This window comes from Coregonus clupeaformis, chromosome 31, assembly GCF_020615455.1.
Source record: "Coregonus clupeaformis isolate EN_2021a chromosome 31, ASM2061545v1, whole genome shotgun sequence".
Lineage (NCBI taxonomy): Eukaryota > Metazoa > Chordata > Actinopteri > Salmoniformes > Salmonidae > Coregonus > Coregonus clupeaformis.
In genome coordinates this window covers 38562320-38581872 of record NC_059222.1, presented here as the reverse complement: position 1 = coordinate 38581872, position 19553 = coordinate 38562320, and the positions used below count along the sequence as shown (strand labels likewise).

The window sequence follows — 19553 nt, the reverse complement described above, 5'->3', positions numbered from 1 at the left end:
ATCATCCAGGTGCTTCCAGGTGCTTTTTGGCAAACTCAAGTCAACATTTTGGATGACATGGGTCCCATTATGCCTGGCGAAAACCAAACACTGCATTCCACAGTAAGAACCCCATACCAACGGTCAAGCATGGTGGTGGTAGTGTGATGGTTTGGTGATGCTTTGCTGCCTCAGGACCTGGACAACTTTGATGCTCTGCAAAGTAACTGGCATCTAGTGAACAAGACAATATACTGAAAACTAATACTGCACACAGCATATTTTGATTATGTGAGATGCACCACAGCCATTTATTTTTAATGAAAAGTATTAATTCCAGTCTTGGAAAATTAAACATTGAAACACATTGTTTTGCTGATTGAATACAAAACAAATTATACAGCAAGTGTATAATTGTGTACACACAAATTAATGCACTGTACATCTTAAATTCCTTGTCACTTTGTGATACAAATATTCAAATATAATGTGCAGAAAAATAACAACATAAATATTTCCACTTTACAAAAATAAATACATGTTTCCAAACGTAATCGTTTGCTACGTTAGCTAGCTACAGTATATTTTAATGATAATAATACTTAAGTAGGCCTAATGAATTATTAACTTAAGTTAATATTGTGTTTTTTAGTCAGTAATCAAAAGTACAACATATACATTTGCTGTGGTGTTTCATGTAGTTTCTTCTTCTTCATAACCAACGCAGCATTGGGAACATTAGTGCTTATGGTAAACATACTTCTGAAATGTGCCTGCATTCTATCATGCAGAAACAACTGTGTGAAAGGTACTAATTCAGTATTTTGGCTTATTAGAGGCACGTGTGAATTACAACAGGCAGGACCCATCCACATTCAAGGGAAATACCACTCAACAAAACAAAAATATGATTACGGCCAATGACTCCACGGCTTTATCACAACAGGCTCAACCACTGTATTCCTCAGTCTGTAGAGAAACATACTTTGCCTCCTCTCTTGATATTCTTACTGCAGATTTGGAATGATATGCTCAGCTGCCCACATGGTTTCAGTCTATTGTGGAGACAGGCAGCCCAATTCTGATCTTTTGCCCAATTATTGGCAAAATATTTGATCTGATTGGTCAATAGTGAGAAAAAAAAACATCAGAATTGGGCTGCCTGTCTAAATGCAGCCTTAGTGTCATAGAAGTGTCACAGATATAACATCTAAAATCTCATGTTACACAAAAGGACGATACCTTGTAGAATATAAATGCTTGACACCTGATAACAGTCACACAAGCTCAGAGGTTTCCTGGTAGTTTGAGCTGCAGGGAGGGGGGGATTGAGTTAAAGCTGCGGATGGGGCTGAAAGGGTGCATCTCACGTGGCATTTGAGGAGCAGCGTTGGAGGAGAAGGGCGTGGCACGTATCACAGACCCTCACTGGTTTTGGCGAGGCAGGGAGGGGCAGCTCGTTGTCAGAGCAGGCATTGCAGAAGATCTCCCCACAGTTTCTACAGTGGTGCTAGAGAAATGAGACGCATGGAAAACACAAAATCAGCTCATCTAGGCAAGAAGTACACCGCAAGGAAAATATGTGGGTTATGGTTTGCATAGTTGCCATTCTTATCGTAAAACTATGTCACATCTTTTTTGTGTTGCATGCTGGTTCAGCACTGTCCCAATTAATTTCACACAAAAAATGTAACGAGTTTATCCTAACCTTTCTCCGAGAGATGGAGAACTCCTTCTCACACAGTTTACAGATGTTAGCTTCTTTGTCCTTCAGCCAGATCTGCCCCCCCTGGAATATTTCATTGTTAGATAGGCGACTCATGGAACAGCACTGGCCAAGGTCAACATGCGTGTTAGTAGTTCAGTTGTTGTCATAAGAACAAAATGGACTGAACTTTCATTTGGATAACGATGTAGAATTCGAGAGACACTTACCTGAAGAGCTTTATTTGCCTCTTTTATGTCTTCGATTTTAAGTTTTGATCTGTGTTAAGAATAAGACAAGGCAAGCATCAGTTTACAGAGTTCATGTCTCTCTATTCTTTCATGCAAAATTCCTACCTGGAACTTTGCAACAGTATGTGCACTAACTAAGGCCAAGAGGCATGTAAAGGGATAATGGATGTGGTTATAGTCCCTCCTCCACAACATAAAAGCTTGTTCCACTCCTTTCTTAAAAAGGTACGTTGAGATGTCTCTAACTGATGGGGGTAAGAGGCTGCATTCCTATTTGAAAGATAGACAGTGTTAAATAAAAACATACATCAAATGAGGAGTTTAAAATAGACAAGTACTCGCTAAGTTTGCAGCCCAGCTCCTCCAGGGCCTGCTCCTGTTCGTCACATATCCCCGTCAGCTGGCTGTTCTCATCCTGCAGCCTGTGGAACTCCTGGGGAAAAACATGTCAAATACATCAGTCCACTGCGTGTGTAAATATACTCTATCCCTGTGACACAACGAAAATATGTTGAACTTGAACATAATACTTTTTAAATGCCACAATGTCACAAAAAGCCCCACGAGGAACCCTCACAAACATTTTTAAGTCCATTTATTTGCTGGGCTTCAGCACTGAGCTGGGCGACGTTCCCACGTTCCCTCTCCAGGTCGTTCTGTAAGGTCTGCTGCCACTCCTTCTCAATCTTTAGGTCGGTCTCCAGCTGCAACCTACATCAGGAACAACATCCCTGATTACAGCTAGATTATTGTGTTTTAGAACTCTATTCAATCTTCAAGCGTTACAGATAGCGTGCCAGGAATGTAAAGGTAATTTCAGACTGAGCCGACATACGCAGCGTTTACCGCGAATGCAGTCTCCGCTAACACGTGAACATCGCCTTTAAATTTCAAATCACGCTGTAATGCTGAATTTCCACGATATGGAATGAATAGAGCCCCAAATCTTCATATTACATAGAAGGAAGAAGTACTAAGAGCTGCTATAAATATACCGTATGCATGTGTACTTACCTCTGGTTCTCTCTCTGGGCTATCTGCTTTTGGAGGCTGTCGGCTTTGTTGGCAAAGTCCTGCTTGAATTTGCGCGCTCCATCTTCTGCGGTCCAGCGGTCCCGATCAGCCTCCTGTAATCTGGTGTAATTCAAACCAACTGGGTAAAACTGAGGCTCCAATCACAAGGAAAAGGGGTGCAGGTGGTTGGGATGCAATGGGACAAACTGTCAAAAGAAAAGGGGGAGGCCAAACATCTACAGGCAGACCCTTCTGAAGAGAAGATGGCCAGACAGTGGCAGGACAGTTTGTAACATTTCTATGGAAACACTCAGGGAGCTGATCTAACGCTGGCAATTATTTGAAAAGATTAATTCCAAGTCCACAATTTCAAAACATCTAACTTTATTGTTTCATGTGATAAAATACAATTATTATACTTTTTATTGGCTATAATGAGTAGAGTATTTGCTCTTACAGATATGTTTAAGTGTATTAGTTATTACAGTACCACAATAATGGGATGCACTACAAAACTTCCTTTTGTGAAAGAAGCTCGTCTTAACATTAGACTGATTCAAAAACCAACAAACTAACTTTTCAAGAACAGTCAACCCATTACTTTACGATACTGCATATGAACAAATCCCCTGCCTAGTGTTTGCTGAGAGTTAGTGGTTGTGTTTGAATGCTCAGAAAGAGATGTCTTTAACAAGCTTGTATTGGTGCTCAGTGTCTGCGCTGGCACATTTGACAAATGACATGGCGAGCGTTCGCGTCTGGCTTAGCAAATCTTTATCACTATCGAGGCCAAGTAGACAAAACAGGAGGTGTATCGATGTCGAAATAAGTATGAAATTAAACGTATGAGGGTAAAAGATCAATGTAGAAATAAGTATGAAATTAAACATATGAGGATAAAAGATTGTTGTAGAAATATGTATGAAATTAAACGTATGAGGGTAAAAGTACGATGTAGAAATAAGTATGAAATTAAAACGTATGAGGGTAAAAGATCGATGTAGAAATAAGTATGAAATTAAAGGTATGAGGGTAAAAGATCGATGTAGAAATAAGTATGAAATTAAACGTATGAGGGTAAAAGATCGATGTAGAAATAAGTATGAAATTAAACGTATGAGGGTAAAAGATCGATGTAGAAATAAGTATGAAATTAAACGTATGAGGGTAAAAGATGAAAGCAATAAAAGACAAAGAAAAGAACAAGAGAAAGAGGATGTCAATATCAGGGAACTTCCATTTGACCAAAATAAATAAGAAATTGTTAAGCAAAGTATTCTCATAGAAATATCACAACGAAGATGGCGTTAAACGACTGGAAGAGAAGGGAAGGGATGGTCCATGTTGACTGAGACATGACAGAGCTGTGATCGCATCACACAACTAGACTACAGCCAAGTCAATGCTCCAAAATGGATTTGCAATATGGTAAAACGTACATTCATAATAATACACCTACATGCAAAAAGAGAAAATACTTTGCATGCCACATTATAGGCCGGTTTCCTGCATACAGATTAAGCCTAGTCCTGGACTATAAATCTCCACTGAAATTACTTTTTAGTCCAGGGAAAGGTTTACTCTGTGTCCAGGAAACCGGGCCTTCACTTCAAATGACTTAAGAGGATCTTTAAGTCAACTCCCTTACCTTTGCTCCAGCTGTTTCATGGTTGCTGTGATTTGATTGGTCTTCTCCTCCAAACGAGTGATCATGTCGTTCTTCTGTTTCATGCCGTCATCGGAAGTCTGGTCGACAACACAGCAAAGCCATCAGATCAGTATAGTCACTGGAACACAACCTGATATGTAACAAACAACATAGCCTACTCCATGCACAAAAGCACCAGCAAAATGTGCCACACAAAAAGCTCCACGGCACCTGTATTTTTGTGTACATTTCCACGTTGATGGCCTTGACATCGTCCAGCTGGTGGCGCAAGCCGATCAGTGTGTCCTGCTTCTCGTGGATGTCCTTCTCCAACAGTTTCATGGCCAGATCCATCTCCTGCTTCATGCTCACCTGCACCACCAACTCATTCTCCACATCCTAAAGTAGTGGACAAGGAGAACAGCTGTCCGTCAACCCAAATCCTGCTCAACTGTAAAGCACTGACCTTCCTCACACAGACAATGCTACTGACTGCTCCTTACAACCCAAGATAACCATTTCAGAATTCTGCGTTGGCTTATGTTGGCAGTTTCTTACTGGCCCACCGTGGGAATCGAACCCACAACCCTGCCGTTGCAAACGCCATGCTCTACCAACTGAGCAAATGTTGGTAAAAAATGTGCCCCATAATGAAAAATTATCAAGGGGAAATGCTAGATGAAGACTGACCTGGCGTAGTTGACACTCCTCCCTGAGCTGTCTCCTGGCCTCGTTGTACATCTCGTCCAGGCCCTGCCTCGACTTCTTATAGGTGTCCAGCTCCACGTCGACGTCCACCTGGGTCACCTGACAGATAGCGACACATCAACAGAGGAGACATTAATGGATTAGACCACACCCACATTTCCTAATACCTCAAAACACTACAAATGAGGAACACGGTTTTAAGTCTGACTGACCCAGACAGCGAACAGGACATTATAAAAGGCATACCTCAAGTTGCTGCTGAGCATTCATGAGAATAATAGTGTTCTCATTTCTAAGCTGATGATTCTCCTCTTGTAGTTTGATTATGTTGTTCTTTGCAATCGCCAGCTACAATGAAAAGAGGTTAAAATGAAAATCAGATGTATAAAACGATAAATGATTCAGAATGTTAGTACAGAACTAATAAGAGACTTTGCCATACCTCCTCAATGAGTTTAGAGTTTGATTTCTCCAAGTTATCGACCCTCCCTTGTAAGCCGTGTACTGAAGAACTGTGCCAAAGATACAAGTGCTAATTTAGCGCCATTTCATATTTAGTCTCTCCCAACAGATGTTTGAAGAAGCACACTGCTTCAAGTAAGTCTATCGCATGTTCAAAACAGCCTTAAACGTCCTCACAAAAGAACATGAGTTAACGTCCTCACAAAACACAAGTACTTTCATTGTCTTTTATAATTCAATTTCCTGCTGTTGAACTAGTGAGCTTGAGTTCTGTAGAGGTTGTGCGTTGACCGTAAGAGGATAGAACAGAAGAGACATCTTTGTCCATCTGTAACCAGTGTCAACAACTTGGCCTGAATTAGAGCTTCATCAGCTAAAAAAAACACGCTTAAGCGATTATCACACACACAAAAAAAAATCACAACGATACAGTATGGTAAAGAAAAAAGCTAAAGATAAAAATACTTACTTAAGCTGTCTGTTTAATTCTTCAACGTAGTTCTTCTGGTCCAGGATAGCTGCTATTTGACCATTTCTATTGAGAAAACAAATCATGGAAGAGAAATCAGTAAATGAGAACATTTATGTTCAAAACGTTCAAGTATTTTGATATACTTGTGTCTTTCTCAGCGTATCCAAGACAACGTCTAGTAGTAGATGTGTTTTAATGGATATATTACATCTCGTTAAAGTAACGAGAGTATCTACTTTACCTTTCTTCACTTCTGTAGTCATCAATGTCATTTTTCAAGTACATGGAGAAGTCAATGACCCCAACCTAAGAAATATAAAAATGTCACACAACCAGTATGTTCAACATTTCTGCATAGACTTTGACCAGTATATTCCTTCTCAAATTGGGTTGAGAGGATTGGAGTATAAATGTGCGCTTAAACACAGCTGAACAGTTCAGATGATACTAATTTGTTTGCACTGTAACAGTTGTAGATACTAGTTTGATTAGTTTGTTGGGATGAGACGAGTAATCTCCACGAGGTGAAAGGAACGCTGATCCTGTGTCCGCGGGTAGGACCCTGAATAACACTGAGGTGTCCTCTCACTTGCCTATTTTAAAGGTTGTTATTGGGAGTTTTAGAACAATGACTGAAGTAAGGTGAGGGGGTGTTGACTCTCACCTGTGTATCCAGGTGTTGACTCTCACCTGTGTATCCAGGTCTTCTCCCTTGACACACAGGTTGGCATCGATCACATTGAGTCCCACCAGCAGGCCAACGATGACAGCACCCTCCTCCTCTACCATCACAGCAGAATTCTCATAGAAATCACTGTGGGTGCAAAACACACAGAGAAACATATTTCACATCAAATCATCAACACACATACAATGTTTACAAATGAATAACAATTAAATAACTAAAATATAGTCGTTACATAGGTATTCACCCCCAATGTTTAGGCAAGCCTAAATTAGTTCAGGAGTCAAATTTGGCTTAAAAAATCATAATAAGTTGCATGGACTCACTCTGTGTGAAATAATAGTGGTTGACATGATTTTTGAATGACTACCTCTTCCTCTGTCCGTCATACATACAACATCTGTAAGGTCCCTCATTCAAGTAATTAATTTCAAACACAGATTCAACTACAAAGAAAAGGGAGCTTTTCGAACGCCTCATAAAGAAGGGCAGTAATTGGTAGATGGTTAACAATAACAAATCAGATATTGAATATCTCTAAGTATGGTCAAGTTAATAATTATGCTGTGGGTGATGTATTAAACCACCCAGACACATCAAAGATGCAGTCATCGTTCTGAACTGAGCTGCAGGACAAGAAGGAAACTGCTCAGGGATGTCACCATGAGGCCATTGGTAATTTTAAAATAGCTACAGAGTTCAATGGCTGTGATGGGAGAAAACTGAGGATGGATCAACAACATTGTAGTTACTCCACAATCCTAACCTAACAAATATACAGAATATTCCAAAACATACATCCTGTATGCAACAAGTCACTAAAGTAATACTGCAAAAAAAAAATGGCAAAGGAATACACTTTTTGGCCTAAATGCAAAGCGTTTGGGGCAGATCCAACACAACACAGAGTAACTGCCTCCTTATTTTCAAGCATGGTGGTGGCTGCATCATGTATGCACTCACTAACTGTAAGTCGCTCTGGATAAGAGCCTCTGCTAAATGACTAAAATGTAAATGTAAATGGTGGCTGCATCATGGTATGGCCCTCCTGTAGCTCAGTTGATAGAGCATGGTGCTTGCAACGCCAGGGTTGTGGGTTTCATTCCCACGGGGGGCCAGTATGAAAAATGTATGCACTCGCTAACTAAGTCGCTCTGGATAAGAGCGTCTGCTAAATGACTAAAATGAAGAAGAAAAAAAATATGGGTATGCTTGACATCAGCAAAGGCTGGGGAGTTTTTCAGGATAAAAATAAATGGGATGGAGTTAGCACAGGCAAAATACTAGACAAAAACCTGGTTCAGTCTTCAGAGACTGGGAGAATAATTCACCTTTCAGCAGGACAATAAGGCCAAATCTACAGTCGTGGTCAAAAGTTTTGAGAATGACACAAATACTAATTTTCACAAAGTCTGCTGCCTCAGTTTTGATGATGGCAATTTGCATATACTCCAGAATGTCACGAAGAGTGATCAGATGAATTGCAATTAATTGCAAAGTCCCTATTTGCCATGAAAATGAACTTAATCCCCCAAAAACATTTCCACTGCATTTCAGCCCTGCCACAAAAGGACCAGCTGCCATCATGTCAGTGATTCTCTCGATAACACAGGTGAGAGTGTTGACGAGGACAAGGCTGGAGATCACTCTGTCATGCTGATTGAGTCAGAATAACAGACTGGAAGCTTTAAAAGGAGGGTGGTGCTTGAAAACATTGTTCTTCCTGTTATCCATGGTTACCTGCAAGGAAACACGTGCCGTCATCATTGCTTTGCACAAAAAGGGCTTCACAGGCAAGGATATTGCTGCTAGTAAGATTGCACCTAAATCAACCATTTATCGGATCATCAAGAACTTCAAGGAGAGAGGTTCAATTGTTGTGAAGATGGCGTCAGGGCACCCAAGAAAGTCCAGCAAACGCCAGGACCGTCTCCTAAAGTTGATTCAGCTGCGGGATCGGGGCACCACCAGTGCAGAGCTTGCTCAGGAATGGCAGCAGGCAGGTGTGAGTGCATCTGCACGCACAGTGAGGCGAAGACTTTTGGAGGATGGCCTGGTGTCAAGAAGGGCAGCAAAGAAGCCACTTCTCTCCAGGAAAAACATCAGGGACAGACTGATATTCTGCAAAAGGTACAGGGATTGGACTGCTGAGGACTGGGGTAAAGTCATTTTCTCTGATGAATCCCCTTTCCGATTGTTTGGGGCATCCGGAAAACACCTTGTCCGGAGAAGACAAGGTGAGCGCTACTATCAGTCCTGTGTCATGCCAACAGTAAAGCATCCTGAGACCATTCATGTGTGGGGTTGCTTCTCAGCCAAGGGAGTGGACTCACTCACAATTTTGCCTAAGAACACAGCCATGAATAAAGAATGGTACCAACACATCCTCCGAGAGCAACATCTCCCAACCATTCAAGAACTGTTTGGTGACGACCAATGCCTTTTCCAGCATGATGGAGCACCTTGCTCGGGGAACAAAACATCAACATTTTGGGTCCATGGACAGGAAACTCCCCAGACCTTAATCCCATTGAGAATTTGTGGTCGATCCTCAAGAGGCGGGTGGACAAACAAAAACCAACAAATTCTGACAAACTCCAAGCATTGATTATGCAAGAATGGGCTGTCATCAGTCAGGATGTGGCCCAGAAGTTAATTGACAGCATGCCAGGGCGGATTGCAGAGGTCTTGAAAAAGAAGGGTCAACACTGCAAATATTGACTCTTTGCATAAACTTAATGTAATTGTCAATAAAAGCCTTTGACACTTATGGAATGCTTGTAATTATACTTCAGTATACCATAGTAACATCTGACAAAAATATCTCATAACACTGAAGCAGCGAACTTTGTGAAGACCAATACTTGTGTCATTCTCAAAACTTTTGACCACGACTGTAGACAAGTTGCTTACCAAGAAGACAGTGAATGTTCATGAGTGGCCAAGTTACAGTTTTGACTCAAATCTGCTTGAAAATCTATGACAAGACTTGAAAATTGCTGTCTAGCAATGATCACCAACACCTTGATAGAGCTTGAAGAATTTTGAAAAGAATAAATGGGCAAATGTTGCACAATCCAGGTGTGCAAAGCTCTTAAGAGACTTACCTAATAAGACTCACAGCTGTAATCACTGCCAAAGGTGTTTCTAACATGTATTGACTCAGGGGGGTGAATACTTATCTAATCAAGGTATATTAGTTTTATTTTTCATTACTCTTAATTTAGTTGTTGTTGAATTTTTCTTTCACTTTGACAGAGTGTTTTGTGTAGATCATTGACAAAATGTTAATTAAATCCCACTTTGGTAACAATACAATTTGAAGATTCAAGGGGGGTGAATACTTATGATAGGCACTGTATATAGCATTATCGGACAAGGACTTTGAATGGAGGTGAAGATGTGTGTGAGAAAACCAGTATTGTTTGAGTGAGTTGAGACTGGGGGTCCTTCCAGTACCTCAGCAGGTCCTTTCTGGTAATCAGAAGGTGGAGGTAATCAGCCAGCCTCTTCTGCATCAGGGCCAGACGTAGCCAGGCCCGAGCTCTGCCCAGCGGAGTCCTACAACAACAGAACAAAAACTACAGCCATTAGGCCAACAACACATATTTATATATGATATTACTTTTTACATTCAAAGTGAAGAGCGGCCCATTGGAAGGGGGGCAATACTAACTAGTGGATGAGTCATATGAAACCATCCAAACACTGTGTACTGTATGTGTGTTGACATTAGATGTGGCGTGGATGATTTATGATCGACATGCAAGTTGTTTCCATAATATTTAACAGCCCGGCTGAGTCATCAACTTTAAAGCACACAAGAGGAAAATGTGTCTGCTTGCTTTCCAAGGTTATAGAACATATAGTGCAAAGTATTCAGACCCTTCCCTTTTTCCACATTGTTACGTTACAGCCTTATTCTAAAATGGATTTAATACAAATGTTCCTCACCAATCTACACACAATACCCTATAATGACAAAGCAAAAACAGGGTTTACATTTTTTTTGCAAAAAATAACAAAGAAACGGAAATACCTTATTTACATAAGTATTCAGACCTTTGCTATGAGACTTGAAATTGAGCTCAGGTGCATCCTGTTTCCATTGATCATCCTTGAGATGTTTCTACAACTTGATTGGAGTCCACCTGTGGTAAATTCAATTGATTGGACATGATTTGGAAAGGGCACAGACCTGTCTATATAAGGTCCCACAGTTGACAGTCCATGTCAGAGCAAAAAACAAGCCATGAGGTCGAAGGAATTGTCCATAGAGCTCCGAGACGGGATTGTGTCGAGGCACAGATCTGGGGAAGGGTACCAAAAAATTTCTGCAGCATTGAAGGTCCCCAAGAACACAGTGGCCTCCATCATTCTTAAATGGAAGAAGTTTGGAACCACCAAGACTCTTCCTAGAGCTGGCCGCCCGGCCAAACTGAGCAATCAGGGGAGAAGGGCCTTGGTCAGGGAGATGACCAAGAACCCAATAGTCACTCTGACAGAGCTCCAGAGTTCCTCTGTGGAGATGGGAGAACCTTCCAGAAGGACAACCATCTCTGCAGCACTCCACCAATCAGGCCTTTATGGTAAAGTGGCCAGACGGAAGCCACTCCTCAGTAAAAGGCACATGACAGCCCGCTTGGAGTTTGCCAAAAGGCACCTAAAGGACTCTCAGACCATGAGAAACAAGATTCTCTGGTCTGATGAAGCCAAGATTTAACACTTTGGCCTGAATGCCAAGCGTCACGTCTGGAGAAAACCTGGCACCATCCCTACGGTGAAGCATGGTGGTGGTGGCAGCATCATGCTGTGGGGATGTTTTTCAGCGGCAGGAACTGGGAGACTAGTCAGGATCGAGGGAAAGATGAACGGAGCAAAGTACAGAGAGATCCTTGATGAAAACCTGCTCCAGAGCGCTCAGGACCTCAGTCTGGGGAGAAGGTTCACCTTCCAACAGGACAACAACCCTAAGCACACAGCCAAGACAACGCAGGAGTGGCTTCGGGACAAGTCTCTGAATGTCCTTGAGTGGCCCAGCCAGAGCCTGGACTTGAACCCGATCTAACATCTCTGGAGACCTGAAAATAGCTGTGCAGCGACACTCCCCATCCAACCTGACAGAGCTTGAGAGGATCTGCAGAGAAGAATGGGAGAAACTCCCCAAATACAGGTGTGCCAAGCTTGTAGCGTCATACCCAAGAAGACTCAAGGCTGTAATCGCTGTCAAAGGTGCTTCAACAAAGTACTGAGTAAAGGGTCTGAATCCTTATGTAAATGTGATATTTCATTATTATTTATTTATTTATTTTAATTTGCCCAAAAAAATTAAAACCTGTTTTTGCTTTGTCATTATTGTGTGTAGATTGATGAGGAAAAAAAGCAATTTAATCAATTTTAGAATAAGGCTGTAACGTAACAAAATGTGGAAAAAGCCAAAGGTCTGAAGACTTTCCGACTGCACTGTATGTCTTTCCCTTTATTTTATATTTCCTTTACAATCTGGGCTTAAATTCTGCTTCACCAGAGTTTCAGTCTTTAAACAAAACATGAAGCGAAAGTACAAAAATACATTGAGGCACTTCCTTGTTCTATAGCTCGAGTTTCTCTTTAGCATATCAGTAAACACAGGGATCCACTTAGAGGCCTAGGGCTTTTAAACGTTTAGTCCACTTTCTGCTTCAATTAACCGTAGTGGTCATTAGGGCCTACAAATAAATAAATAAAACAACGTGAACGCGCGGTTCATAAAATAGAAATGTCTGGAAAGAAAATACAATGTTCTGATGAGCTCAAATGGGTAAACCCCTTAGTTAACCGAAAAATGTATCACTGGGGTTACCAAAACATGACAAACAAAAGCCAACGTGTTTGGGCATGGTGTCAGCCTGTTACAGGGCGTAAACATGAAGGCTGACACCATGTCGAAATGCGTTGGCCTGTTTTTCATGTTTTTAACTATTTCTAACTAAATGCCAAGAAAATAAAAGGCTTTTTAAGGCTCGATTTAATCCGTAGTGCTGAAGATCAGCTTTGTTGCGCGATTTACATTTAAAGCCAATGCTCCCTCATTAGCGGAGACTGCATTCAAGATAAATGCTACATATGTCGGCTCAATTGGAAATTACCTTAAAATTTCAAGCGTGCTATAGCGCTGAACTTCGGCGATTCGGATTGAATCAAGCCCTAATCAAGAAGTGAATCCCTCTGTTTTTTCTACATCTAAATGTCTGCTACAGTCATCTCTCTCTCTCTCTCTTCTGGTACCATACTTTAGTCCTGGTAGGTCCCTGACGCTGGCTGCGATCTCTCCTGCCTCGGGACACAACTTCTCCACCATCTCCAGAGGACCCCATAAGGACTTGTTGTACCCAAGAAATGACTTCTTCACTGGGGGTGCAAAAACAAACATTGAGCCTTATCTCATGGGTAATGTTACACAACACAGTCGAGAAATTATGTTGTTGTATCTTTTAACTATCAAGAAATTAATGGGAAAGGGGACATTATAGCATATTTGTATATTCCAGCACGTCCTGCCAACAGCGGGCATTGAGGATGATGCAGTATGTGTTCACTATGTAATAAAAATGTGTCCATGCGCTGACAGTGTCACCATTATGAATGGGATTCAACTAGTTCTGCACCATGGTAACGATGATAAGTGAATACCTCTGAGACCATGTTTGAGGCAGTGCTCCATGACAACGAAAAACTGCTGGAGTGGGGGGTAGTCCGAGTCCAGTGTGCGTCCAAAACTGAGGGCCGACTCGATCAGGCCTTTGATGCTGAGCTTGGCCATGTTCAGCAGGTTGGCTCTCTCCATCGCCATAGGGTCCCGCAGAGCTGGAGAGTGAAGGGAACAGACACACATTAGGCAGTAGTCAATTCAAACTACCTATTATATGTCAACAAAGAGCCATGCCATTATGTTTTGCATAGTAGTGCACCCATACATACAGCACATATCGAGATCTGTAATGCCCATCTACATTATGTCAATAAACAGTCACGGATTCATCATCTCACATTTCATAGTTCTCTGCAATATGTGTTGTACAGACATGATACTGTATGTAGGCACGTTATTGGGTTTCATCCTGGCCAATAAATAACCTTTTCTGATCAACTATATTTGTGATGAGTGTTTCATTACTATTTCTGATCAAACCAGAAGAAAACATTGATCAGAAACAGTTTTGCACTGGCCTCTAGCTGTAAATATGCAACTGACACATGGGGCAAACGACGTCATCTATTATGTTGCTATTCTGCTTCTGATCAGAGTAGTCAGTAGGCTGTCATTCTGCCGCACCACTTTTCATGTGTGAGAGATCTATTCTTGTGCATTACAGGCCTATTCCCACTCCACAAGGGATGCAGCTGGTCTGAATCACCCAAAGTAACTGCAGCAAGCATCGCATCTTGATCACGCTATGAGCTCGAGGTGTGGTTCTAACTAGCTAGTAGTCAGTAGAAAAACCACGTTAACCACACAAAACCATCATAAGGTTATCACAATTTGACAGTGAATGAATTGAATTGATAAGAGAATAATTTTAAACAGATTCGTCGGCCGATGCGCAGGCGCAGGCAGAGAAATAGAGGCACGCTGCTGCTACATTGATTGTATGATACCAATCAACAATGCAAAATCAAACAAAACAAGATGAGCGCATAACTCCAAATTACCTTGGGCACTCCATTCGTTTACAAAAGATGTTGGTTCCGCTACCTTCGCCAAAACATGACTGCTGCTTCCTGAAAAGGTCTCCGATGCTTTCCTGGCTAGTGCAAATATGGGTGCCTGCCATCTCCCGTCCCCTGCTCTCATGGTCGTGGACGTGTTGGTGCTAGCTTTTTCACCCGCCGATTTTTCTTCCTGAAACCTAAGGATTCCGAATACTTGAGACTTTTCTTTGTTGCTCTCTGCTTCAGCTAATGCAAGGTCGTGCTCTGCAGGTGTCGCCATCGTCGAAATATCATACGGAGAATTCACCTGGCGACCATTGTTGCAGAAATGTCTGGGATAGCATTGCTAAATGATCCAATGCCAACCCTATAATGCCCATCAAATTTCGTCTACATTTTAAGTGTGAACACCGCTTTCACATTCATTAATTACAAATTATTATCCCTTATTCGCCGTAGAGTGTAAAGATCCTATGAAGCAGAATCCCTCAGGTCCGTATGGGTGGTGTCAAAAACGCACACAAAAGCACTACGTAATGGAGTGACATACTTGGGATTCTACTACCCTCTACCGCGGGCTGGAAGAAACCAAGTTGTTTCTGCATATTATTTATTATTATATATATTTATTTATTGCAATGATATATAAATGAATCAATTATTTAAATGGCGTAAAATAAAAAAAATATGATTTAAGTAATTCAATATTAATAAAACAATTGGTATACTTGCCTAGCTCTATACAGTGTTTAGAGAAAATAGAAGTGATGATCAGCCATGAATATTTGTCAGCAAAAATTCATAGAAATTAATCTTACTCATAAATGAAAAAATGTGTCACTACATACATTTGATGCATGTCCCTCTAAAGTTAATAAATTATCTGAAATGGATAGTTTTCATAATTCAATGGAGCCTTTCAGTAGGATTCCAGTTTTTCCAAGTCTGTGTCTGTAAAACTCAGTTTAAAAAAAAATAGTATTGCAGCCAATTGTCTTGTACCACAATGTGATTGAGGATAAATGATAGTCTATCTGCTTTTGTTTACCTTGACTGTATGCAAGCCGCTCCATGCTCTCAGTATGAGTGATGCCCCAGCGATGTAAACTCTGAGGGGAGTACATGGTGAAGATCACTTCGACCCAAGATGATCCTGGGACCTGGACACACAACTATTTAGTCTGCAATAAGAGAGGAGAGTAGTCCAAGTGCTACATAATATATACGGGAATGCCAACAACAGCCTTACAAAAACAAATCACACACATTCTCCCCATGAGAATGGGCTCCCGAGTGGCGCAGCGGTCTTAAGGCACTGCATCTCAGTGCTTGAGGCGTCACTACAGACCCCCTGGTTCGATTCCAGGCTGTATCACAACCGGCCGTGATTGGGAGTCCCATAGTGCGGCGCACAATTGGCCCAGCGTCGTCCGGGTTTGGCCGGTGTAGGCCGTCATTGTAAATAAGAATTTGTTCTTAACTGACTTGCCTAGTTAAATAAAGGTAAAAATAAATGAGAGAATAATGTTTGTGAAATGTAAATTATAATTCATACAAAACTAAAATCACAAGGGGCATGGATTTGTGGATATTATACGGAATTAAGGGGAAAATAACTGATTTATGTGCCTGAGGGCCAACTGAGGTGGATACAGACACAGGTGTCAGTTGGTCACAAACCGACATAAAACAGGACTATTCTGACACACAGTCTAATGTGCACTTTATTGTCCTTAGTTTCAAATCTGAACCATAACACAGCAACTCATGAGACCATGGAGCAAGATAAACAAAATGATAAACAATGTATTAAAGCCAAGCAATATGATTATAAATGTGTTGTTCTTAGATCCATTAAGTAAATAAGCTGAACATTGTTCGGTGGAACCATGGAGATCCTATTAACTTACCTATTCTAATTCTTGATTCTATGGGCGGAACAGCCGCCTTATATTTTCAGAAACAAGCAGGAACCGGGACTGTGGAGTCCATTGTGTCCACTGACAGTGTCAGTAATATTTCTGCTGTTTTCCTGCTGACTTGCCAGTCAGTGCTGTGCTATCATATGACTCTGATTTCCTGCTGCACCCTCCCTGTCTACCAGTTACACATGGACTGAGATATATCCTCTGCACTCTGTAACATCCTCCCTGAGAGATATATATATTCTATACTGTAACGCCCTCCCTGAGAGATATATATAGTCTATACTGTAACGCCCTCCCTGAGATATATATTATATTCTGATGTCGCTCTTCTTTGGGCGGCAGCTAGTCTAGTGGTTAGGAGCTTGGGCCAGTAACCGAAAAGTTACTGGTTCAGATCCCCGAGCCGGCTAGGTGAGCAATCAGTCAATGTGCCCTTGAGCAAGGCACTCAACCCTAATTGCTCCAGGGTCGCAGTCAATAATGGCTGATCCCTGGCTCTGACCTTTCTCTCAGGGGGAGTGGGATATGCAAAAAACACATTTATAATTCACACTTTGTGTGAAATAGGACAATTATAAGCCCCCACCTAATCATTATCTTATTATTACTCTGAAACATCTTCCCTGAGATATATATTCTACACTATAACATCCTCCCTGAGATATATATTCTACACTTTAACATCCTTCCTGAGATATATATTCTACACTCTGTAACATCCTCACTGAGATATATATTCTATACTATAACATCCTCCCTGAGATATATATTCTACACTTTAACATCCTTCCTGAGATATATATTCTATACTATAACATCCTCCCTGAGATATATATTCTACACTTTAACATCCTCCCTGAGATATATATTCTATACTATAACATCCTCCCTGAGATATATATTCTACACTTTAACATCCTCACTGAGATATATATTCTATACTATAACATCCTCCCTGAGATATATATTCTACACTTTAACATCCTCCCTGAGATATATATTCTATACTATAACATCCTCCCTGAGATATATATTCTATACTGTAACATCCTCCCTGAGATATACAGTACCAGTCAAAAGTTTGGACACAAACTCATTCCAGGGTTTTTCTTTATTTTTACTATTTTCTACATTGTAAAATAATAATGAAGACATCAAAACTATGAAATAACACATATGGAATCATGTAGTAACCAAAAAAGTGTTAAACAAATAAAAATATATTTTATATTATAACATCCTCCCTGAGATATATATTCTATACTGTAACATCCTTCCTAAATATATACTCTACACTGTAACATCCTCCCTTCTGTGTTCTCTTGTAGAATGTTCACTGAACATATACTAATTAACATTATACAGTAGTACTAAACTAACCGCTGGATTGTCTGTCCGGACTCTGATGAAAATAGTGCTGACTTACCTCAGGCAGAGCAACAATAGCAGCAGCACACTGCTGGGCTTGTTTCAGCTGGGCTCAGACTGACTCAGTAACTCCAGATCTTGCCTGGCTGGGTTGGGGTCTGTTGGGTGTGCTGCATTGGGCCTTGGTACTGAGGGAGCCTCATCCCTCTGCAGTCAGTCACAGGCAGAGGAGAGGGAATGTCCGCTCAGTGGAACAGCTAGGAGCACATAGTATACATACATGCAGCAGAGGAGATGGGTTGATGAGGGCAGGGGGGAAGAGTCTCCCGTTGAGGAGGGGGGAGGAATGGTTCTGCTTAAGGGGAGGAACAAGCCTATACAGACCAGCCAATCCCTGGCCTCCTGCAGTAAATATAATGGAAAGACATTCAGGAAGTGGTTTAGAGTGACACCAAAGATGGTGGATGAATTAAGATGTCCCACTCAGGCCTTTACCATTGAAAAAAATGGTAAGTTTCGGTCTGCTTAACGGGGTGGCTCTCCCATAGGCACCAATGAATTAGCAACTGAGTCTGGACTGCTTAGTTCATTGACTGTATATGAAGCAGAAAAAAATAGGGAGTATGATGTCTCGCTTCCTCTTCTGTCTTTGGTGACACCTCTGTTTGTATGAATCCATTACTATCAAAATGCATGTAATATATATCAAGATGATGACACAATTGAGGACAGATCACCCAAGATGTATTTCAATAAACATTCACAGTGACAAAAATTCATCAAATAATATGGATTAATATGGATATGAATTTAAGTGACCATTCATCATTTAGTAATATAATTGTATTATTTAGAAGGTCATGGTTTTATGACATACAAAATAAATAACTGCTGTTTTACGTTCAAATGGTAATCCAACTGTCCGATCAGTAAAAATGTAATGTTTAACTGTCCGTAATCTCCGTTAATCCAGAACAAAAAATGTCACGTAATGGTCGGATGCATAGTCTGTCCAGAGAGAAAACGTTTTTCCATATGATGCTCTATATTCTACCCAGAAGATGGCAGTATCTCCCAAGGCAAGAGTCATGGTCCCAGCTCCCTCCATCAGATTGAGAATCTGTTCAGTTTGGATTGGTAAAAGGAATGGACAGATTGTATTGCAATTTTTAACCATGTGGTCAAACAGGAATGGTGGAAAGAAAACAAAATTAGTTGTGGTTCCTATTCAAAGAAGGCTGCCAGGCGCCAACATGATGTCACACATTCCAACCATTCATAAACCACAGTGTTTGAAAAATGGATTTAGTTTTAGTGCCCCTTACCTCAAGTAACTTTGACTCAATACAAGCAATCCAATTTTTCTGTTTATTTGATCATCAACATAACACTAGTAGCTGTTTGGCCAGGGTGGTGGCTGCTGGGTAATTGATCTAAAGACTTTCCATACTTGAGTGATCAATAAAACCCTGTGTGTTGTGACAGTTACCTGTCAACAAGTCAATAAAGGCTATGGAGCCGGTCAGCAGCAGGTCATAACCAGGAAGGCAGGGAGCTCCCTCTGAGGAGAGAGATAACACAATCACTATGATCAGGACAGAGGAGTTAGCAAAACCAATTGAGAATCTCCCCAATGATCAG

At 41.1% G+C, this 19553-nt stretch overlaps 1 protein-coding gene across 4 annotated transcripts; it reads right to left on the bottom strand.

The window, feature by feature from the left end:
* Nucleotides 1-115: 115 nt before the first annotated feature.
* Nucleotides 116-18168, bottom strand: LOC121547699 (RUN and FYVE domain-containing protein 2-like). 4 transcript variants are annotated; one of them, XM_041859095.2, is made up of 19 exons: nt 17971-18168; nt 15665-15776; nt 13597-13770; nt 13197-13314; nt 10384-10485; nt 6930-7053; nt 6481-6545; nt 6237-6302; nt 5748-5817; nt 5552-5653; nt 5288-5404; nt 4829-4996; nt 4598-4695; nt 2950-3069; nt 2517-2646; nt 2274-2368; nt 1915-1963; nt 1688-1768; nt 116-1489 (listed from the first exon to the last, which is right to left on the bottom strand). In XM_041859095.2, exons 2-19 carry the CDS (start codon nt 15738-15740, stop codon nt 1346-1348), a joined length of 1899 nt encoding a protein of 632 aa, XP_041715029.2. In that variant the 5' UTR covers nt 15741-15776; nt 17971-18168; the 3' UTR covers nt 116-1345. The 4 variants fall into 4 exon arrangements, with proteins under 4 accessions (XP_041715029.2, XP_045065829.1, XP_041715027.2 ...); XM_045209894.1 differs by lacking the exon at nt 17971-18168 and having other exon boundaries at nt 15665-15782; XM_041859093.2 differs by lacking the exons at nt 15665-15776; nt 17971-18168 and adding an exon at nt 14617-15167.
* Between the last annotated feature and the right edge of the window lie 1385 nt (nt 18169-19553).